We start from the raw sequence: 24745 nt of genomic DNA on the forward strand, positions 1-24745 counted from the left end.
GATCTTTTAAGATTATGAAGGCATTTGAAAAGTGGTAAAAATTGCAGTTCCCAAAACAATCTCAAATAACCAAATAAATCATTTGGCATTTTCTGAATAGAAACTAAGTAATAATAAAGTCTATAGTAATTATTTACCAGATTTAACATGATGAATATCATATACCCTAACTTACTGCAGCCTTTACACAGAGTGGTTTAATCTGTTCTACACCAACGAGAAACATTCAAGGCAAATAATGGAATGAAAAATATATAACAATATGAAAACCAGAACATACCTTAGATAAACGTGATATCTATTCTTAAGCAGTGCTTCACAAAGAGAGGGGTAGATTGTTCATGCTATCTTGACGGCAAAAACTAGTCTTAAGTCCAAGCTTGGCATGATCTGAATGCTCCTTATAAAGAGGCACAGGAGGAAATGTGGAATGAAATAAATTCTTTGCCAAGTGCATTGTCACTCGAAGGGAACACACCTTTTTGGCGGCTCTCAGTCAATGTGCAACAGATGTCCCTCAGGCATTTAACAACACAAAAATGCACACACTGCTTAAAATATGTCAAGTCCAATTGCGATTCTCCTTCGTACAGCATCAGTCCGCAGCGCCTAATGAGAGTCTGCACATCGAATTGCATAGGAAGGAACTGCAGATGCTGGTTTACATCGAAAATAGTCCGCACAAAATGCTGGAGTAACTCAGCGGGACAGGCAGCATCTCTGGAGAGAAGGAATGGGTGACGTTTCCGGTCGACACCCTTCCACCCGCACATCGAATTGTCAAGTGTGTGGTGCTTTTTGTCCGTTTCCCATCTGCAGAAGTACATTTGTCGTTCTTGACTTAAACTCATCCTGATACTTTGGTCTTAATATACAATAGGCTATAGACAATTGGTGTAGGAGTAGGCCATTCGGCCCTTCGAGCCAGCCCCACCATTCAATGTGATCATGACCGATCATCCACAATCAGTACCCCGTTCCTGCCCTCTCCCCATAACCCCTGACTCCGCTATCATTAAGAGCTCTATCTAACTCTCTCTTGAAAGCATCCAGAGAATTGGCCTCCACTGCCTTCTGAGGCAGAGAATTCCACAGACGTGCAACTCTCTGACTGAAAAAGTTTTTCCTCATTTCCGTTCTGAATGTCCTACCCCATATTCTTAAACTGTGGCCCCTGGTTCTGGACTCCCCCAACATTGGGAACATGTTTCCTGCCTCTAATGTTGAGTCTGAAGAAGGGTCTCGAACTGAAGCGTCACCCATTGCTTCTCTCCAGAGATGCTGCCTGTCCCGCTGAGTTACTCCAGCTTTTTGTGTCTATCCACCTTTCACACTGCCGTTCTCTCTTCATGGTCGATGATCAATTTCCCTCCTGGGATAATTAAAGTTCTTAATATATTCTTAAATAGCTTTGAGGGGCAAGTTTCGAAGGAATCAGTCTGAAGAAGGGTCCGGACTTGAAACATCAAACCGATCCAGAGACACTAGTCCCACCTACCCGCGTTTGGTCCATATCCCTCCAAACCTGTACCAAGCTAGAGTGAAATTTTGTATACAGTTCAGTACAAGTATCACTATACATAAGCAATCAGATAAGCATCCCAGTTAGAGGACAAGTGTACAGCAGTAGTACACTGAGGCAGTACACATAGTTTTAGGCACATTCTTCGTCCCAGTTGTAAGGGCAGGGTTCTTGACCTGACAATGACGGTTTGTTGGCCAGGCGGCGTTGCAGGGTCGGCCTGGCCAAGTGTGGGCGTGGTGTCCTCCGTCGCTGCTCCACCGCTGTCAGCCACGTCCGGTCCTTGTATACACTGGAATTTAGAAGGATGAGAGGAGACCTTATCGAAACGTATAAGATTATTAAGGGGTTGGACATGTTAGGGGCAGGAAACATGTTCCCAATGTTGGGGGAGTCCAGAACAAGGGGCCACAGTTTAAGAATAAGGGGTAGGCCATTTAGAACTGAGATGAGGAAAAACTTTTTCAGTCAGAGAGTTGTAAATTTGTGGAATTCTCTGCCTCAGAAGGCAGTGGAGGCCAATTCTCTGAATGCATTCAAGAGAGAGCTGGATAGAGCTCTTAAGGATAGCGGAGTCAGGGGGTATGGGGAGAAGGCAGGAACGGGGTACTGATTGAGAATGATCAGCCATGATCACATTGAATGGCGGTGCTGGCTCGAAGGGCCGAATGGCTTCCTCCTGCACCTATTGTCTATTGTCTATTGTCCACGTGTTCGGCCTCTTGGAGCGGCGCCCGGTCCAGCCGAGCTCCAGGCTGCTGCAGGGCCTCCAGCGGCCCATCCATCACGTGGAATCCCTTCGTGCAACACAACTAATGGCTCATGAGTTATAAATAAATGGGACGTGCTGAAATTCATAAGCATGTGTTATGCTGAAAGAGAGAGCAGTTGCCTCAAACCACACAACTCAATGGTGTGTTCTGCGCCAGAGGTCCATTGGGTTGTTGTCCAAAGTGCACTCTGTGGCGTCATATCAAAAATGGAAGCTATCTTATCTTGTATAAACTTCCCAAGCTGGGAACCAGAGCCTACAAAGTTTGATTGTGCAAGATTCCCGACCAAGTTTGACTCCGGACTATTCCTCAATGAAATGACTCTAGTGTAGCATTTCCATCTCCAGTTAATCTCCCTCCCACAGCCGGTCCCCTTATTGTCTCTCCGCCCAACTCATCCCACTCTGGGTGGGTGAACTTAACTAGGTTAATTCCCACAATGGTGGGACTGTCGTTTGTTGAAAGACTGGAGCGACTGGGCTTGTACACACTGGAATTTAGAAGGATGAGAGGGGATCTTATTGAAACATATAAGATTATTAAGGTATTGGACACGTTAGAGGCAGGAAACATGTTCCCAATGTTGGGGGAGTCCAGAACCAGGAGCCACAGTTTAATAATAAGGGGTAGGCCATTTAGAATGGAGATGAGGAAAAACTTTTTTACTCAGAGTTGTAAATCTGTGGAATTCTCTGCCTCAGAAGGCAGTGGAGGCCAATTCTCTGGATGCTTTCAAGACAGTTAGATAGAGCTCTTAATGATAGCGGAGTCAGGGGGTATGGGGAGAAGGCAGGAATGGGGTACTGATTGTGGATGATCAGCCATGATCACAATGAATGTCGGTGCTGGCTCGAAGGGCCGAATGGCCTACTCCTGCACCTATTGTCTATTGTCTAAAACACACCAAAGCCTCTACTTCCTTAGAAGGCTTTCTTCTTCTTGCGTTTGAGGCGGCAGAAGTTATGAAGCTGCTTCTGCTTCTGCTGTCTCTGTTTGTTGTCGTTCGCCTGACTGAGGTCAGTTGACAGGGCTCACCACGGGGAGGTCGACAAAATGAGCCCCCCCCTTAGAAGGCTTAGGAAGTGTAACATGTCCCCAACAACTCTCACTAATTTCTACAGATGTTCCGTCGAAAGCCTTTTATCGGGATGCATCGTGCCTTGGTTTGGGCCAAAACCGCAAGAAATTGCAGAGAATTGTAGATGCAGCCCAGACCAACAAAACCAAACCAACCTCCCTTCACACAAACACAACCCCCCTTCGATTCCTAAATGAATTATCCTCTTCTGAGGCTGCGAGTCCCTCTTTGAATCTTGTAGCTTTCAATTGGATAATTGAGCTAGTTTTAATACAACGGACACTACATTTCAAGAGCACTATTATTAATAAAGTGCTGCAGCACATCCTAAGTTGTGAAATTAATTTCTTTCCATGCAAATCCGGATTGTCAGGTTGTGTCACCTTGTGTTAAGTCTCGCGTTTTATAATCAACACCCTTTTGTGCAGTATTGTTCAACTCCTTGTCACTCTGAACTGCAAAGCTCTTGCGTTGTCTCAACCACAGGTCCAATACAAAGTCAAAACAGACCTGATTGACTCCATCAGTTCTGAGGAAGGGTCTCACCTATCCATGTTCTCCATGGATGCTGCCTGAGTTACTCCAGCACTCTGTGTCTTTGTTTCGTAAAACGACAACTGCTGTTCCTTGTTTCTACTGGCTTAATCTACTATTGGGTGAACGCCCAAAAACTGATAGATTTTTGGCTAATGTCTGAATTATTTTGTCCATCGTCCAAATGCTCTGCAGGTTGGGCGGCAACCATAAACTGAGTCAGAGACACTAAATGCCGGAGGAACTCTGCAGTTTAATGGTTTAATAGTTCTTTGTTATCACATATACAGACGCACAGTGGAAATCATTTTCTGCATGCAGTTTAGTAGAGGATTGCCATACCGAAATACAATGCCCGATTAGTGCAAAGTGTATAGAAACAGTTCACGCAAGAGTCACCAGGCCTTGGCGACATTTTCAAAGTTCAGACCGGTCTCCTGGAGCGGCGCCTGATCCAGGCGAGCCCCAGGCTGCTGCATCGCCTCTGTCTGGATCGTCCAGAAAACCATCAACCCTCTCCTCCCCAGTCCAACTTCAGCCTTTGTGTGCCCTGGGGGAGCCTCCCACAGCCGAACTTGAGGGCGAGGAGGGGAAAACCTTGGTTCTCTCCCTTTCCAGCCCTTGTTCTTATGTGCTCCATTGCCCGCTCCCTCATTCCTTCTCTCTGGTCTCGGAGGGATGAACAGGGGCCGGGCTCGGTGACTTCCCTCTTGGGGCCGACCGGCCAACTGGTTCTTCCTCCCGCCATGTTGTGAGGCTGTCACGCCAAGGGTCCAGGTCGAGCGAAGATGGGAGACTGTTTCAAAGGGGAGTGAACGTGAGCTACAGGAGACCCTATAGTTCAGGCAGCATCCCTGGAGAACATGGATAAGTAACATTTTGGGTCAGGACCATTCTCCAGAAGAAGGCGAATCTATCCACGTTCTCCAGGGATGTTGCCTGATCCAGAGTTACTCCAGCACTCTGTATCTTTCTTTTGTAAATGGGCATCTGCAGTTCCTTGCTTCTTCTGATTTAATCTACTATCTGATGAACATCCAGAAACTGATAGTTCTTTTCAAATATCTAAATTAGCTTGTATGTCATCCAAGTCACATGAGCATAATTTCATTCTCATTGAAACTCATTAGTCAGATCATGTCACACTGCAACAGATTTAACAGACAGTACAGGTTTTCTCACCCAATATCACATAACACTTGCCAGTTAATCTTGTTAGGACACAGTTAAACTGTTTGTGAGTTTTTGTTTAATCTTTGCTGAGTTTATCTATGCCATTTCAACGCAGATTCCAAAGATCTTTACCAAAATAACAAACTGCTGGAAGAACTCAGTGGTCAGCAGCATCTGCAGAAGAGAAGTAGGAAATAAAACTGCAGATGCTGGTATAAATCGAAGGTAGACGCATTAATGCTGAATTAATTCAGAGGGTCAGGCAGCATCTCTGGAGAGAAGGAATGGGTGACGTTTCGGGTCGAGACCCTTCTTCAGTCACACCTGAAACGTCACCCATTCCTTCGCTCCAGTAAAGGTCGGGAGAGCAAGAGCAAGGACGACCGTTGGCTGAAAGAAAGTATGTGTTAATTGCAGGTAAAAATCCGTTTAAAAAGAGCGCCAAAGGGACACTAGCAGTCAGCCAGTAAAGGTCGGGAGAGCAAGAGCAAGGACGACCGTTGGCTGAAAGAAAGTAAGTGTTAATTGCAGGTAAAAATCCATTTAAAAAGAGCGCCAAAGGGACACTTTCAGGCAATCAGTGAAGCGCATACCTCCTAGCTCGTCAGAGGAAGGCAGGATAGGAGTGAGTACGTGGATTGGCTGATCAATTAAATGAGTAATTTGGTAAATTGGCCATAGTCAATTTAGTGACTGATATAAACAAGGCTTGCACAAGGGGTACAGCCCTGTCGAGGTAAGTGCCCTGTGAGAAAAGTGTGAGTCTTTGACGAGGAGGCTGAGGTGAGGAGGTCACACTTGACTTTGAGCCTGATTTGTTTTTAGACACTAAAGTAGTGGCAGACAAGTTGGTGCAGTATGTTTCCTGCAGGATGTGGGATGGTAGGGACATCGCTGGAGCTTCTGGGAGCTACACCTGCAAGAACTGTGTCCAGGCGCGGCTCCTGAATGGACGTGTGGCGGAGTTGGAAAAGCAGCTGGATGACCTCAGGGCCATTCGGGAATGCGAGAGTTTGCTGGACAGGACCTACTGTGAGGCTGTCACGCCAAGGGTCCAGGTCGAGCGAAGGTGGGAGACCGTTTCAAAGGGGAGTGAACGTGGACTACAGGAGACCCTGGTGGCTGTGCCTATTGCAAACAGGTACACCCACTTGGGAGCTGTCGGGGCAGAAGACGCTTCCAGTCCGAGTGGCGGTCAGGTTGGTGGCTCTAATCCAGGGAAGGAGACTTGACCGGGGAGACTGAAGTCAGGAAGAACCATAGTAGTGGGTGACTCCATTGTCTGAGGTACGGACAGTAGATTCTGTGGCGGCAGGCGGGACTCGAGGATGGTCTGTTGCCTCCCTGGTGCCAGGGTTCAAGACATCATGGACCAGCTTCAGAACATCCTAGCGAGGGAAGGCGATCAACCGGAAGTAGTTGTGCATGTGGGCACGAACGACGTAGGGAGGAAGAGGAAGGAGATATTGCAACGTGCGTTTAGAGAGTTAAGAAGAAGACTGAGAAGTAGGATGTCGAAGGTGGTTGTCTCTGGACTGCTACCTGTACCTCGTGCTGGTGAGGGCAGGAACAGAGAGATCGGGGATATGAATGTATGGCTGAGGGGCTGGTTTAGATTTCTAGACCACTGGGATCTCTTCTGGGGTTGGCGTGACCTGTACAAAAGGGATGGGTTACACCTTAACAGCAGGGGGACCAACATTCTGGCAGGCAGGTTTGCTAGTGCTAATGTGTGGCCTTAAACTAAGTAGTGGGGAGGGAGGGGTTGACAAATTGGGATTATGAACATGGAGTTAAAGGGGAAGCGAATACAGGAGAAATTGCAAACGACTCTCGAATAAATGGGAAGGGAAGTTCTAGATGGGATAAGAGAGTAAGGTCAGGGCCAATTGTGACCGGTGTGAGGGGGAGGTGAATACTGAAGTTAAAGGTTGTATTTGAATGCATGAAGTATTAAAAATAAAGTGGATGAGTTTGAGGCTCAGTTAGACATTGGCAAGTATGATGTTGTGGGAATCACTGAGACATGGCTACAAGAGGACCAGGGCTGGGAACTAAATATTCAGGGGTACACAACGTATAGAAAAGGCAGATAGGTGGGCAGAGGGGGTGGGGTCGCTCTGTTGGTAAGGAATGATATTCACTCCCTTGCAAGGGGTGACATAGAATCAGGAGATGTAGAATAAGTATGGATAAAAATGAGGAATTGTAAGGGTAAAAAGACCCTAATGGGAGTTATCTACAGGCCCCCAAACAGTAGCCTCGACATAGGGTGCAAGTTGAATCAAGAGCTAAATTTGGCATGTCGCAAATGTAATGCTACGGCGGTTATGGGAGATTTCAACACGCAGGTAGACTGGGAAAATCAGGTTGGTAATGGACCCCAGGAAAGAGAGTTTGTGGAGTGCCTCCGAGATGGATTCTTAGAACAGCTTGTACTGGAGCCTACCAGGGAGAAGGCAATTCTGGATTTAGTGTTGTGTAATGACCCTGATCTGATAAGGGGACTCAAGGTAAAAGAGTTATTAGGAGGCAGTGATCACAATATGATAAGTTTTACTCTACAAATTGAGAGGGAGAAGGGAAAATCGGAAGTGTCAGTATTACAGTATAGCAAAGGGGATTACAGAGGCATGAGGCAGGAGCTGGCCAGATTTGACTGGAAGGAGGCCCTAGCAGGGAAGACAGTGGAACAGCAATGGCAGGTATTCCTGGGAATAATGCAGAAGTTTCAGGATCAATTTATCCCAAAGAGGAGGAAAGATTCCAAGGGGAGTAAGAGGCACCCGTGGCTGACAAGGGAAGTCAAGGACAGCATAAAAATAAAAGAGAAGAAGGATAACATAGCAAAAAAGAGTGGGAAGCCAGAGGATTGGGACTCTTTTAAAGAGCAACAGAAGATAACTAAAAAGGCAATACGGGGAGAAAAGATGAGGTACGAGGGTAAGCTAGCTAATAATATAAAGGAGGATAGTAAAAGCTTTTTTAGGTGTGTGAAGAGGAAAAAATAGTCAAGGCAAATGTCGGTCCCTTGAAGACAGAAGTAGGGGAATTTATTATGGGGAACAAGGAAATGGCAGATGAGTTGAACTGGTACTTTGGATCTGTCTTCACTAAGAAAGATACACACAATCTCCCAGATGTTCTAATGGCCAGAGATCCTAGGGTGACGGAGGAACTGAAGGAAATTCACATTAGGCAGGAAATGGTGTTGGGTAGACTGATGGGACTCAAGGCTGATAAATCCCCAGGGCCTGATGGTCTGCATCCCAGGGTGCTTAAGGAGGTGGCTGTAGAAATTGTGGACGCATTGGTGATCATTTTCCAATGTTCTATAGATTCAGGATCAGTTCCTGTGGATTGGAGGGTAGCTAGTGTTATCCCACTTTTTAAGAAAGGAGGGAGAGAGAAAACGGGAAATTATAGACCAGTTAGTCTGACATCAGTGGTGGGGAAGCTGCTGGAGTCAATTATAAAAGACGAAATTGCGGAGCATTTGGATAGCAGTAACAGGATCATTCCGAGTCAGCATGGATTTATGGAGGGGAAGTCATGCTTGACTAATCTTCTGGAATTCTTTGAGGATGTAACTAGGAAAATTGACAGGGGAGAGCCGGTGGATGTGGTGTACCTCGACTTTCAGAAAGCCTTCGACAAGGTCCCACATAGGAGATTAGTGGACAAAATTAGAGCACATGGTATTGGAGGTAGTGTACTGACATGGATAGAAAATTGGTTGACAGGCAGAAAGCAAAGAGTGGGGATAAATGGGTCCCTTTCAGAATGGCAGGCAGTGACTAGTGGGGTACCGCAAGGCTCGGTGTTGGGACCGCAGCTATTTACAAGATACATTAATGACTTGGATGAAGGGATTAAAAGTACCATTAGCAAATTTGCAGATGATACAAAGCTGGGTGGTAGTGTGAACTGTGAGGAAGATGCTATGAGGTTGCAGGGTGACTTGGACAGGTTGGACAGGAGTGGGCGGATGCATGGCAGATGCAGTTTAATGTGGATAAGTGTGAGGTTATCCACTTTGGTGGTAAGAATAGGAAGGCAGATTATTATCTGAATGGTGTCAAGTTAGCAACAGGGGACGTACAACGAGATCTGGGTGTCCTAGTGCATCAGTCTCTGAAAGGAAGCATGCAGGTACAGCAGGCTGTGAAGAAAAGCAATGGAATGTTGGCCTTCATGACAAGAGGAGTTGAGTATAGGAGCAAAGAGGTCCTTCTGCAGTTGTACAGGGCCCTAGTGAGACTGCACCTGGAGTACTATGTGCAGTTTTGGTCTCCCAATTTGAGGAAGGATATTCTTGCTATTGAGGGCGTGCAGCGTAGGTTAACTGGGTTAATTCCCGGAATGGCGGGACTGTGACATGTTGACAGACTGGAGCGACTAGGCTTGTATACACTGGTATTCAGAAGGATGAAAGGGGATCTTATCGAAACATATGATTATTAAGGGGTTGGACACGTTAGAGGCAGGAAACATGTTCCCAATGTTGGGGGAGTCCAGAACCAGGGGCCACAGTTTAAGAATAAGGTATGGGGAGAAGGCAGGAACGGGGTACTGATTGAGAATGATCAGCCATGATCACATTGAATGGTGGTGCTGGCTCGAAGGGCCGAATGGTCTACTCCTGCATCTATTATCTATTGCCTCCATAGATGCTGCCTGACCTTCTGAGTTACTCCAGCATTTTTTGTCTGCAGAAGAGAATGTTTCAACACAAGAGTCTGCATCAGAACTCCAAAATATCTTCAGCATGTTTACAATTCTTGGCTACATCCTTTACATTGACATTAACCAGAGTTGTAGGACCGCCCTATTCTATAAACATTTCACAATTATTGAAGAATGCTTGTTTTGTAATGTTTTGCTCCTTATATTAGTCCAAATTCACACTTACCCACACCGTAAGAGGCTAAAAGGGGATGATTGATACTTTGCTAGCAATTGCCAGGGCCTGAGCTATTGATAATCTCATATTAATCTCCTCAATAAAGGATTTCAAATTTTGTCCATGTTTTGATTACAAATTTTTTTTTTGCGTGTATTATTTTTGCTGCATTATACCAGTCATGGCCAAAAAAAAATTAAGTGACTGTGAATTTGTTTTATACATGTAATTTGTATTAAAGACCCAGTGGCTACTTGCAGCATTATGCTGGGAAAGTGGCCAAAATATACACGAGAATCGGCATTTTGATGTGTAAATAACCGTTCTTTCATTGGGACGTTTTGCACAAGTGTTGAATTGTACATGCTGTAGGTCTTAAACTCAAATCCAATCAACTGGTCAAGTAAATAGACTTTTTATAGTTCAGTTTAGTTTATTGTCACGTGTACCGAGGTGGTGAAAAGCTTTTGTTGCATACTAGCCAGTCAGCGGAAAGATAATACACGATTACAATCGAGTTATTCACAGTGTATACACCGATCAGCCAAAACATTATGACCACTGACAGGCGAAGTGAATTACATTGATTATCTTTAAGATGAATGTACCTTAAGTTGTTTGGGAGGTAAATTATGCGTAAAGTCTATTGTTTATGTCTGTGTTTTCTAATTATGCATCTTGAATGTTTTACTGCAACAGAGCATATATACACTTTATTTCTCAGAGTGTCGCTGAGGATCCTTCATTGCTTCTACTCTGGGGCTGTAGAGAGCATCCTGTCCGGCAACATTACGGTCTGGTTTGGGAACAGCTCTGCCCAGGACAGGATGGCCCTGCAGAGAGTAGTGCATTCGGCAGAACGCACCATGGGAACTACACTCGTCCCCCTGCAGGACCTATACATCAGGAGGTGCAGATCCAGAGCAAGCAAGATCATGAGGGACCCCTGCCACCCCTGTAACGGACTGTTCCAGATGCTACGGTCAGGCAAACGCCTCCGCTGTCACGCTGTGAAAACGGAGAGGATGAGACGGAGCTTCTTCCCACAGGCCATCAGGACTGTCAACTTTTATAACCCCAGAGACTAAATTTTTGTCGACACTTTTTGTGCTATGTTTAGTAACTTATTAACTTTATTTATTGTAACTGTAATTATTTTTGTGCACAACCCGCAGGCATTGCCACTTTCATTTCACTGCACATCGAGTATGTGTATGTGACAAATAAATTTGACTTGACTTGAAATTTCACTTGACTTTCTTGGTATTGGTTTATTTTGATATTTAATTTGAAAACGCATAGCTCCAGATTCAGAAAGTTTCTTCCCATCTGTTATCAGGCAGTTGAACAATCCTCTCATTAGCTGGTGTGCAGCCCTGACCTCCCATCTACTGCAATGGAGACATTTGTACTATCTTTAATTGGACTTCAATCTTATACCTTTGCACTAAATATTTGTACTCTCAATCCTTTATCGGTGCACAAGGTAGACACAAAATGCTAGAGTACCTCAGCGGGACAGGCAGCATCGTTGGAGAAAAGAAATGGGTGACGTTTCTGGTCTAGACCCTTCTTCAGACTTCAGTCTGAAATAAAATGAGAAATATTTCTTTAGGGCGGAGATTATATACTGCAGGGCATGTGTTTAAGGTGAGTGGGGATATCTGTGCACTGTGGATTGCTCAATTGTATTCATGTAGTCTTCTTTGACTGGATACCATCCAATTAAAATATTTTCACACCTTGGTACACGTGTCAATAATGAAATAAACTACAGGTGGTATATTATTGTCACGTGCCCCGAGCTATAGTGAGAAGCTTTTGTTTGAGTGCTATTGAATTAAATCAAATAATACAGTATCAGGTTCACCTACATCAGATCTGCTGCCATACTTTTGTTGATGTTTATTGTGCCTAATTTTGATATTAAATGTAAAGTATCAATTCTCACTCAGGAGCTAAATAGAATCCCTTGGAAAGTAATGAAAGGGCACACTGAGTTCAGGTGGTGCCTACTAAACGATGATTATATAAGGTCTCCAAATCATCTCGGGTGTAGATATAAATAACATTCTGAAAAGGAAAGCCGAGAACAAAATAAGAAAAAAATATTTCCTGTTTACTCCTGTGTCCATAGATGGAACATAACCTGTTTTGCCATGCTCCTGAAGGATTAGCATTGCTTGATTGTTTGAATTGATTAATTGAAAGATGCAGTTTGGAAACAGGCCCTTCTGCCCACCGAGACCATGCTGACCATCAATCTCCCTTGCACATTGCTTTATTATCCCTCCTAAGTCAGCTCCACCACAAGATCCCATTAGGCAGTGGTCAGGTAGCCAGATTCATAAGTCATGGATCAACTCCGGAATAATAGATGATAACCCGTACATTCATTAACTTCAGGTACTCTTACAAAACATTACGGTGCAGGTCATCAGGACCTGATGGTTTATTGATTTCTAGTCTCATTCTTTGCTCATTTGTTTTTACTTGCACTGTTTTACTTCACTTGGTATGGGTGGAGATTATATACTGCAGAGCATGGGGTTTAAGGTGAGAGGAAACTTTAAAAGGGTTGGTTGGTTAAGGTTGGTTTCTGGGAGAATGGTAGAGGCAGATATGATAGGAATGTTTAAAAAGGGTTTAGAAAGACAAATGAGAAGGCAGTGATATAGGACCATGCCCAGGCAGTTGGGATTGATATCATGGGCTGCGCAGACATGATGTGCCGAAATGTCTGATCCTGCGGTGTATTCATAGATTCATAAGTGACAGGAGCAGAATTCGGCCATTTGGGCCATCAAGACTGCTCTGCTATTCAATCATGGCTGATCTATCTTTCCCTCTCAACTCCATTCTCCTGTGTCAGTGGGTCAGGCAGCATCTCAGGAGAGAAGGAATGGGTGACATTTCAGGTCGAGACCCTTCTTCATGTCAGGGGAGGCGGCGGGACAAAGATAGAATGCAGTTGGAAACAGGAAGACTAGTGGGAGAACTGGGGAGGGGATAGAGAGGGAAAGCAGGGACTATCTGAAGTTAGAGAAGCCAATGTTCATACCACTGGTCCGATCCAGTTATGTTGAGTTGGTTAGGACATAAACAGTTGAACACCAGTGTTATCGTTGCAAAATGTCAGTGAATTTGCAAAATAAAGTGCAGTAAGCTAAAAATGCTGACGATAGACACAAAATGCTGGAGTAATTCAGCGGGACAGGCAGCATCTCTTGATAGAATGGGTGACGTTTCAGATCAAGCCCCTTCTTCCCACAAAATGCTGGAGTAACTCAGGACAGGCAGCATTTCAATGTAAAAATGCTATTAGATATGGCACTGCAGAAATGTTTTGGTTCATTGACATTACTATGTATTTAGCATATTCGTTTTTCGTTAATTTTCAGTGAAAAGTTAACATCAGAGATTAGAAAAACAACTAAAAACAAAACTTTTATAGAGTACCCTATGGTATAGAGGCAGTAAAGTGGCACAGCAGTAGTGTTGCTGCCTTACAGCGCCAGGGACCCATGTTTGATCCTGGCTATGGGTGCTGTCTGTGCAGTTTGTACATTCTCCTTGTGACCAGGTGGGTTTCCTCTGGGTGCTCCGGTTTCCTCCCATACTCCAAAGACGTGCAGGTTTGTAGGTTAACTGGTTAATGTAAATTGCCCCTAGTGTGTAGGATATGAAAGTGGAATAACATAGAACTAGTGCACGAGTGACTGAGAGTCGGCGCGGACTCGGTGGACCGAAGGGTCTGTTTCCACGCTGTATCTCTAAACTAAACAAAAAACTAAGTACCTTTTATGAATCAAAATGTTAAAGAGCTTTAGAACCAACAAAGTACTTATTTTAGGATATATAAAATCATTTGTTTTAAAGACATACATAATGGCACATAATGGAATCCCACAAACAGCAATAATAATGAAAGCTAATGATCTGCTGAGGGATGAAGCAGCATCTGCAGGGGAAAGGAATGGTCAATGGGAAATTGATGAGAGAATAAAAAAGAGGATAGGATTAGTGTCAATCATACTGAAAGGCCCATTTCCATGTTACCCTCCATTGTGACTCTATAATGGAGCCTGCGGTGCTGGCTCGAAGGGCCAAATGGCCTCCTCCTGCACCTCTTTTCTATACTGCTGAGGTATCGACCATTATTTATTGATGACTCAAAGTGAACATTGTTTGTCAAGCTTGCTTTTGGAGGACTTCCTGTATCGCAGTCAATGCTAAAGAATGAACAAGTGCTTTTAGCAATGAATACATCAAAAGTTGTTTGACAGCATAATGAGTGCTTTTGTGCTGATCGGCATGGAAAATAAACATGCTTTTCAATTCCATTGCATTTCCTCATTCTCTTGTGTATCATGCATAACTGGTTTTCTTGCTTAAAGAAGTTATTGAAATGAACACATTGTACTGTTGATAAATCTCTATAACGCATCCTTGAGGCAGAGGCTGCTTTGATATCAGGACAAGCTGTGCACAACACCACCTCCTGGTGCTCAATTCCAAGATTTTTCACCGGAGTTTGCCATGTGGATGTGCAAAGAATGGAGGGTTACATTCTGCCATGCATAGGCAGAAGGGATTAGTTTAATTTGGCATCAAGCTCAGCGCACGCATTGTGGGCTGAAGGGACTACTCCAGTGCTGTACTTTTCAATGTTCATGTGATCAATACTAATTTGTAAAGTACATTATCTTTGGTCAATGCCTATTTCATTACTTTTTCATTCTGGTTTTCGACAACAAGTGGTCCAGAAGCCTATGCTGAATTCTGTCCCATCTCGGTTTGCTCTAAAAACAGATTACTGATCCTCAGTATATTATGTAACATATGAAGAGATGGTAAATCAGTTAACGTTTCAAGTTGAAGGTCCGGACCTAAAATGTCATCTGTCTATTCCCTCCACAAATGCTGCCTGATCCACTGAGCTCCTCCAGGACTTGGTGTTTTGCTGAAGATTCCGACATCTGCAGTACCTTGTGTTTCCATCTAAATTTACAGGATGAGTTTTTGTTTTATAAGAGTGGGAGTGGGAGGTAGTGGAATCAGATGTGATAGCAAACATTTAAAAGGTAATGGAAGGATATTGACCATGTGACCTCTTCAGTCAGAGGGTGGTGAATCTGTGGAATTCTTTGCAACAGAAGGCTGTACAGGCCAAGTTAGTTGATATTTTTAAGGCGGAGATTGACTGATTATTGATTAGTACGGGTGTCGGGGGTTATGGGGAGAAGGTAGGAGAATGGGGTTAGGAGGGAGAGATAGATCAGCCATGATTGAATGGTGAAGAACTTGATGGGCCGAATGGCCTAATTCTATTCCTATTCCTTATGACCGTATGTGCAAGTAGATGGGATTTGTTTAAATTGGCATCATTGCTTAATTTAAGAGTTGCAGGCTGAAGGGTCTTTTCTTGTGCTGTACTGTTCTATGTTCTAAACTGTTGGCTAACAGTCCAGCTATGTGCCCCTCTCCACTTCTCACAAAGTACCATTTAAAAAAACCACTTCTTATAAATCTTATCTTAGAACATCAGGATCCATGGCAATGATCTAAAGTACTGAAAGTACAATACCTAACAGACTGGAGCCAAATAACTGAGATGGCACGGTAGCACAGCAGTAGAGTTGCTGCCTTACAGCGCCAGAGACCCGAGTTCGATCCTGACTACGTTTGCTGTCTGTCTGGTTTGTACGTTCTCCCCGTGACGGCGTGGTTTTTCTCCGCTTTTCTCTCATATTCCAAAGACATATAGGTTTGTAGGTTAATTGGCTTTGGTAATAATTGTAAATTGTCCCTAGTGTGCAGTACAGAGCCAGTGTACTGGGTTCGCTGGCCAGCCAGAACTCGGTGAGCCGAAGGGCCTGTTTACGGTGTATCTCTAAACTAAACTTTAAACTAAATTAAACTGAATTTGTGACCTGTTGCACTCTGTAACTTCATACAACACTAGTTTGGATCTCTACCTCAGAACTAATTCGCAAAAGAAATATGTCATGTACTCAATTATCACATAAGACACATTTCTAAAGAAATTCCAGTTTTAATCATCTGACAAATTCATTGGATTTGCATTAATAAAATAAATGACCATTTAACCTTTGTTTGCTCATGAAAGGCACAAGAAACTCAATAATCCAGAAAGGAAAGGTTAAAATAAAGAGAATACATCAATGTTTTGGGGAAGACACCCAAACATGGACAGAATTAATGAAAAGTAATGCAATTATCTTCTGCAGTACCAGGTCAACCAAGTCATTCTTCTATCAGCTTTTTAAGTTCCTGCTCAACTTGTTCCACAAATGCTGGGAAACTTTGATCCATAAGACAGAGTCTCAAGAAAGGACCAAGCTCTTCTGTGTTCAGTGTTGACTGTTGATAGGCCAAAGGCAGATTAGATTTATTTCCAAGTATAGACTGTGGGGAAAATAAAAATCCAAGTTATATAACTAAACCTATGTTAACACGTATAAATACCTGAAAATGAATAGTTTTCTTAAGCTTTGATGTAGAGCTTTCATTAGAAAACCAACTATAAAGTATAAAGATAATGCAAGGAAAAAAAGCTGTTTAATCTTTCAAATGTTTATTGAGGATGAAAGCTCACATTCTCCGCATTTTTCCTGCAGAGATGTGCAATGGAATAAATAAAAAAATATTCATACATTCATTCCAAACACCAAGAAATCCAGGTAGGTATCCTCACTTCAACATCTGATGTTGGCTGGAAACTTTCCCCTACTGTTGTGTGCCAATTGTGCTTTTCATTGCTAAATGACAGGTTTCAATGTAAACAATAAAAATAAATATGCTGACTCGAATTTGCATCTCAATAGCGTTAATCTTTATAAATGCAGCAGTGTAAAATTGAGGACTCACTGGCATATCATATCATATATATACAGCCGGAAACAGGCCTTTTCGGCCCACCAAGTCCGTGCCGCCCAGTGATCCCCGTACATTAACACTATCCTACACCCACTAGGGACAATTTTTACATTTACCCAGCCAATTAACCTACATGCCTGTACGTCTTTGGAGTGTGGGAGGAAACCGAAGATCTCGGAGAAAACCCACGCAGGTCACGGGGAGAACGTACAAACTCCTTACAGTGCAGTACCCGTAGTTAGGATCGAACCTGAGTCTCCGGCGCTGCATTCGCTGTAAAGCAGCAACTCTACCGCTGCGCTACCGTGCCGCCCTATTGTGTACGCTAGTTAAATCCATCAATCATCAGTATTCTAATGCCTGTTGCTGTTACGGAAGATATTGTGACCGAAGGTATTTCTTGGCACAGAAATGTTCATTTGTTTGCATTTGCATATAGCACAACAATAAGAAGGAATTTCCGCTTCCGGATGGAAATATTTCATAATGTTGCGACATCATGCCTAAATTGAACTAACACAGTAATCGTGCAATCACCCCATTTATCAGAATACCTATTGCACTGTACCCAATGGTCTCGACCCGAAACGTCACCTATTCCTTCTCTCCAGAGGTGCCGCCTGTCCCGCTGAGTTACTCCAGGTTTTTGTGTCTATCTTTGGTTTACACCAACATCTGCAGTTCCTTACTACACACCTCATACCTATTGGCGGAGTAGATTTGATGGGCCAAATAGCCAAATTCTACCCCTATCACGTATGACCTATTGGACAGATTTCATAAACAGAAATGCTTGAACAATTCAGCCAGTCAAGTAACACTATCATCAAAATCATTACTCAGTTCTGATGAAGTCTCTCTGATCCAAAAATGCTATCTGATCTCACTTTCCACAGATGCTGCTTGACTGGCTGTGTTCTTTCATCATTTCTGTTTTCATTTCAGACTCCATCATCTGCAGTTTTACTTAGTGTTTTATATTTGACTGATTTCATCGTAGTCCTTGAAAGTCACTTTCTTCCACTCCAGTTCTCTGGGTTCTGAGGTGACTGATGAGGACAATGTGGGACCTGCAGACTCTCGTGAGGCAGGAGTTGCTTAGCACGGTGAGTAGTTTGGGAGGTGATACATTCCTTACGTTATTTACTTCGCGTAGTCCTGAACCATGGACCTGAGGATCTCAGTGCCACTGCTTTCCCATTGAGTTGTTGCACAGTGATAACCATGGTCATTGTGCCTCTGAATGGTTAGAATTCGCACTGTATTTAAATCAACTCTTTGGCCACTGGGTAAGGATGAATGAGGACACTGACAATTAATTTACCTGTTGCAGAAAACAAGATCCTTCCCCTGTGGCTTGGCGGGCACGGTGGCACAGCGGTAGAGTTGCTGCCTTCCAGCGGTTGACGGTTTGATCCTGTCTGTATGGAGTTTATACGTTCTCCCCGTGACTGCATGGGTTTTCTACAGAAAGCTCCCGTTTCCTCCCACACTCCAAAGACGTACAGGTTTGTAGGTTAATTGGCTTTGGTAAAAATTGTAAATTGTCCCTAGTGTCTGTAGGATAGTGCTAGTGTATGGGGATCATTGGTCAGCATGGACTTGATGGGCCGAATGACCTGTTTCTGCGCAGTAATTCTAAACTAAACAGATCGATTTGTCAACTTTTTTAATAATAATAATAATAATGCATTACATTTATATAGCGCTTTTCTAAACACTCAAAGACGCTTTACAGGGTTTACTAAAACATAGAGAAGAAAATAAATAGATAAATAAGTAAACGAACAGAAAAGGAAAAAGAAGGTGAGGTGACGGTCAGTGGTTGAAGGCAGTGCTGAACAGGTGAGACTTCAGTGATGTTTTGAATGTGGTGAGTGAGGAGGAGTCTCTGACAGTTTGAGGTAGTGAGTTCCAGAGGGTGGGAGCAGCGATGGAGAAAGCCCTGTCCCCCCAGGATCTGAGTTTGGTCCAGATGGGGGGACGGGGACAGGAGGTTAGCAGCAGCAGAGCGGAGGGTGCGGGTGGGAGTGTGTCTGTGGAGGAGGTCAGACAGGTAGGATGGGGCCAGGTTATGGAGGGCTTTGTAGGTCATGAGGAGATTTTGTACTGGATTCTCTGGGGGGGGGGGCATCCGAGGACCCCTGGAGTGTGCTCCTCTTCCCTGTTAGGGCGATGGTGTTATGAATTTGCGATGGAAGTTCCCCAATGCCAAGTTCTAGAACTTTAACAGGAATATCACATCATCCTGAGATCTCGTTTTTAGTTGTCACTTGGCTTTGTCAACTTCGTACGGTCAGGGATGGTGACAAGACTGACCAGAAAGTTTGGTATGGAATAGGACACCAATGTCATGGTCATGATTGTGGTTGGGGACTTTATTCTCCAGCAGTCACTGACTGCCTCAATGTTGCTTATAAATTCATCTGTATTTTCAGCACTAGGTAGGATGGACCTTGTTTGCCATGGTCCTGAATGATCTTCACAACATTGACAAATCAGCCAATGTCACAATAGACAATAGGTGCAGGAGGAGGCCATTCGGCCCTTCGAGCCACCACCGCCATTCAATGTGATCATGGCTGATCATTCTCAATCAGTACCCCGTTCCTGCCTTCTCCCCATACCCCCTGACTCCGCTATCCTTAAGAGCTCTATCTAGCTCTCTTGAATGCATTCAGAGAATTGGCCTCCATTGCCTTCTGAGGCAGAGAATTCCACAGATTCACAACTCTCTGACTGAAAAAGTTTTTCCTCATCTCAGTTCTAAATGGCCTACCCCATATTCTTAAACTGTGGCCCTTGTTCTGGACTCCCCCAACATTGGGAATATGTTTCCTGTCTCTAACGTGTCCAACCCTTTAATAATCTTATACGTTTCGATAAGATCTCCTCTCATCCTTCTAAATTCCAGTGTATACAGGTCACGGTTATAAGCAAATTCATGAACCCCTTAAACTCGTTCCATCCATCTGTTCCTTGCTTCACAGATTTGCTGTTGGTCCTCAGTGCTTGGCACCTGTGGAGCTGTTTTTCCCCCCTAAAGGCATGGTGGAGTAATACCTTGTGGCTGCAGTCAGTTCTCACCAAACCAGTCCTGTTGTTTTACTGGTATAGAAAAGAATCACTTCACAGATGCAAAGTATGCTGGCCTTCACATCTGCCCAGATGCTTTAGATATTTCCTAGTTGGGACTTAGCAGGTTTTCTATTAAGCACTGCCCGAATTAGTTAGAATTAATTAGACCAATGTCTAGTGTTCACCGAGAGCAGATTTTCTTGCAATAATGTTTCAGCTATTGCTGTTATTTTGGAACCTGGTTGATAGATCAGGTAATGCAAAGGTGATCAGTATTTGCCATGGCATCTTGGTGGTTTTTAGCTCAGACAATTATATAATCTTAACAGGTGCTGGTGTCCTCTTTGAGGATGTTACCATAAGCGTTTCTTGTCTCTTTGTTGATACAGTGTTGGTTATGACAAAAATGTACTCCAGTAGTTTTTCCAATACTCCCCATGCCAAACACATCTTGTGAAAGAGTTGAATTTTGTCTGACTTCAAATTGAAGTTGCCCTGGCAAAAAAACTAATTTCCATCTGCAACGTGGGACCGGGTTCCTGAAGCTCAGAGCATATATCCTCTGTTATTTCATCTGTATCTTTCAGGATTGGAATGTAAGAGCTAGTGACTATGTAATCACATCATTCTGTTTCCATGCAGTATTGAGCTGGAGCATCCAGTAATGCCACAGGGACAGTCACTGATGCATGCCAACCTAAAACATCATCTGGCCATTCCCTGCCAGATCCACGGCATTCCTCCAGCAGTTTGTTTTTTGCTAGTGTGCTGTGCATACAAGTTCTAATGTCATGCATGGTGCCTAAGAGGACACACTTGAAAACTCTTTGAGAAATGTAAGACACAGCACAATGTTCCTGTGTAATGTTTAAAGAAAATCAAGGATTTATCATAGTCCAGGCATGTGAGTAAAAAAAAAAAGAGGAAAAGATCCGAGCGCTTGCGTGAGGCGTACAACGGGGGGTCAAAAATGTACACACACAATTACCAGTTTCAAGCCTCTTTTAGTGCATTCCAAAGTAAAAACAGACATTACAAAATAATGTAAATGTCACTGTACACTGATACATTTTGAAGTAAATTTGTACATTAAATCTACATCACCTCTCTGGCTCCGACCCCACCCTCTCTGATCACTTAGCCATCACCATGTCTGTCAACATTCCCACCCCAGCTCCAAGGCAAAAACGCAAAATCAACTTCCGTAAGCTGAACTCTTTCACCTACCTTGCTCTCATCCTCCCTCTCTGAAATAATGTCCGCCTCTCCCTTTGGTGACCTCCACAGCTCCTCTGACCTCACTGACTACTACAACCACACTCACTCCTCCTGCCTCGACCAGCTTGCACCTATAAAAACCAAAACAGTTTCCTTCACCCATTCTGCTCCCTGGTTTACCCCTGAACTCCGCATGATGAAAACTCATGCCTGCCAACTTGAAAGACTCCACAACAAAACAGGTCTCACAATTCACTCCCAAGCCTACAAAGACCACCTGCAGCACTATAAAGATGCCCTCTCCCGTGCCCACTCCACCTACTACTCTCAAATAATTCACTCTGGCTCCGGAAACCCCAAAACACTCTTCTCTACAATAAACAAACTCCTCAGCCCCCTGGACACCATCTCCCAATCATTCAGTTGACAAATGCACCACTTTCCTTTCATTCTTCCAAAGCAAAATAGACAGCATCTACAGCACCTTAACCACCAACGCACCTGCTCCCCCTCAAACCACCTGCCACCCCCCTTATCCTGTCAACCCCTGCCTCAGTTCTCCCCAGTCTCCACCACCGACCTGTCTGACCACTTCACAGGAATAAAAACTGCCACCTGCTCTCTGGACCCCATCCCCTCCAGCTTTGTCAAGGCCTGCCTTCCTGCTCTCTCTCCACTTATCACTGCAACAATAAACTCCTCCCTGTCCACTGGCATCGTCCCGCCATCCCTCAAAATCGCTGCTGTCACCCCCATTCTGAAAAAACCTGGTCTCAACCCTGACACCCCAAACAACTTCAGACCAATCTCCAACCTACCCTTTCTGTCCAAAGTTTTGGAACGTGCTGTAGCTTCCCAACTCAAATACCACCTCTCTACCAATAACCTGTATGAAACTTTCCAATCCGGATTCCGCTCCAACCACTGTACTGAAACTGCGCTCCTCAAAATTAGAAACGACCTTTTCCTCTCCTCCGACGCTGGCAACCTCAACATCCTCATCCTACTTGACCTCAGCGCCGCCTTTGACATCTTTGACACCATAAATCACTCCATTCTCCTCACCCGACTTGAAACCTCCTTTAACATCACCGGCACAGCCCTATCCTGGTTCAAATCTTACCTCTCTGACAGGCACCAGTTCATCTCCATTAACAACTGTAAATCCCCCACCGCTACCCTCCCCCAAGGTGTCCCCCAAGGCTCAGTCCTTGGCCCCCTCCTCTTCATCCTCTACCTGTTCCCCCTTGGTCAATTAATCCGCCGTCATGGTCTCAACTTCCACTGCTTCGCCGATGATATCCAGCTCCTCATCTCCACCAAGTCAATCTCCACCACCACACACTCTACACTGACAAACTGCATCACTGAAATAAAATCTTGGCTTCAATCAAATTTCCTCAAACTCAACAGCAACAAATCTGAAATCATCATCATTGCTCCAAAAACGCTCACCAAATCCACCCAAAACTTGATCCTCAATATTGATGGTCTCCCAGTATCCACCTCCCCTCACATCCGGAATCTTGGAATCATCTTTGATCAAACCCTCTCCTTCGACAAACACATCAAACACATCACAAAGACAGCCTTCTTCCACCTCAAAAACATTGCCCGTCTCCGTCCATCCCTCACCTCCACAGCTGCAGAAACCCTCATCCACGCCTTCATCACCTCCCGTCTGGACTACTGCAACAGCCTCCTCTATGGCGCACCCTCAAAAATCATCAGTAAACTTCAATACATTCAAAACTCCGCTGCCCGTCTACTCACCCACACCCCGATCCGTGACGATATCACCCCCGTCCTTTACAAACTCCACTGGCTCCCCATCCCCCAGAGAATCCAGTACAAAATCCTCCTCATGACCTACAAAGCCCTCCATAACCTGGCCCCATCCTACCTGACCGACCTCCTCCACAGGCACACTCCCACCTGCACCCTCCGCTCTGCTGCTGCCAATCTCCTATCCCCCCACATCCGGACCAAACTCAGATCCTGGGGAGACAGGGCTTTCTCCATCGCTGCTCCCACCCTATGGAACTCACTACCCCAAACCGTCAGAGACTCCTCCACACTCACCACATTCAAAACATCACTGAAGTCTCACCTGTTCAGTACTGCCTTCAACCACTGAAGGTCACCTCACCTTCTGTCTCCTTTCTCTGTTCGTTTACTTATTTATCTATTTATTCACTTCCCTATGTTCTCTAAATCCCTGTAAAGCGTCTTTGAGTATATGAAAAGCGCTATATAAATGTAATGCATCATTATTATTATTATTAAAGGGCCTGTCCCTGTTGGGCGATTTTAAGGAAACAGCCGGCGACTAGGCTGTCGCCGAACGCTCGCCGGGGTGTCGTTCGCAGGCATGATCGTGAGGAGTCTTCGATGACTTGTAGCAGATCTCGTGTCGCGGAAAAATTTACCTGCTAGAAACTTCTTGGCGACAGCTGGCTTGTCGTCAGGTATTGTAACTTATTGCGGGCGCTGTCGCACGCTGTCCCAAGGTTTACTAGGTTGTCGCCGGTACTGAGGACGGATGAATTTCATTGTCGACTACCAACGTCAACTGGAGACAGATACCGCAGGAGAAGACAAGGTCCGACAGGAACTGTCAAAACCCGTTTTGTTGTAATAAAGTTGATTTTGATGATTTAAAAAAAATATTAGAGTCTGAAGTTATTATGTTTCTAAGTACTTTATCATGGCATCTCATTCAAAGATTCTAGCCTCATTCATTTTGACCAATGAAATAAAACGCTGACACAGGCACTGCACTATGAGAACTCTTTTCATTCATTTATTTATTCTCTGAAAAACCCTTGACGCAGATGCATTTAGAAGCACTTAATATTAAATTAAGAAAAGGCATTTGTAGATACCAGAAGATAGTTCTGTTTAACCAATTTATTTACCGTCAGGACATTTGACAGGTAGATTGGAGGTGACAGTTTGACGGTCAGGTAAGCGTGTGAATTTTGCGATATTTCCGAAGACGGTGTAATCTCTTAGCCAGGTGCTAGTTTCACAAAAAAAGTAACTTGCATCGACCTGACTCGGCATTGTCGTGGTCATTGTCGTAGGGTAAAAGAAAATTTCAGCGATCTGCTACGACTTTGACAGTCGCTGGCTGTCACCTTAAAAATCACGTAACTGGGACAGGCCCTTAATTGATAATCAGCCCAAAAAGGTGGTGATTGGCTTTTCTGCTGTGTTTTATATTTTAACCCTGTCTTGATTAATTCAGATATATAATCTTGCACTTAAATTTAATATTTACTCATTACAGTTCCACCACTGATTTTCTGGCACTCTTGGTTCCAGAGCTTTGCTGGTTTATCCAGCAGGCCAAGGAAGACGGCTATGAGGATAGATTTGCTGGCTCCAGCTGGGCTGGAGTTCCAGAGCCCCGGCCGCAGGTTGCAAATTCAACCCACCGATCGGCCATGGAAGTCCCGATGAGGTCAAGATTGGTTGCCTTGCCCAGCCTAGGTGCCACATTTTCGGAGAGACTTCCATGGCGCGCGGGGGGTGAGGATTTTCTCACGGAACCTAGTGACTTC

The 24745-nt window shown here is 44.3% G+C and overlaps 2 protein-coding genes across 2 annotated transcripts in view; both read right to left on the reverse strand.

The window, feature by feature from the left end:
- Nucleotides 1–675, reverse strand: part of LOC144610824 (dual oxidase 2-like) — a 92569-nt gene extending 91894 nt beyond the window's left edge. Inside the window, exon 1 of the mRNA XM_078429749.1 lies at nucleotides 281–675. The gene's annotated coding sequence lies outside the window, so the exon portion shown is untranslated. The remainder of the gene's footprint in view (nucleotides 1–280) is intronic.
- Nucleotides 676–16073: 15398 nt separating this feature from the next.
- rec114 (REC114 meiotic recombination protein) overlaps nucleotides 16074–24745 on the reverse strand; it is a 46591-nt gene continuing 37919 nt past the window's right edge. Inside the window, exon 6 of the mRNA XM_078429828.1 lies at nucleotides 16074–16412. Coding sequence (XP_078285954.1) covers nucleotides 16251–16412 — 162 coding nt within the window. The 3' untranslated portion in view covers nucleotides 16074–16250. The remainder of the gene's footprint in view (nucleotides 16413–24745) is intronic.

The sequence above is a fragment of the Rhinoraja longicauda genome, chromosome 38 (genome assembly GCF_053455715.1).
Source record: "Rhinoraja longicauda isolate Sanriku21f chromosome 38, sRhiLon1.1, whole genome shotgun sequence".
NCBI lineage: Eukaryota > Metazoa > Chordata > Chondrichthyes > Rajiformes > Arhynchobatidae > Rhinoraja > Rhinoraja longicauda.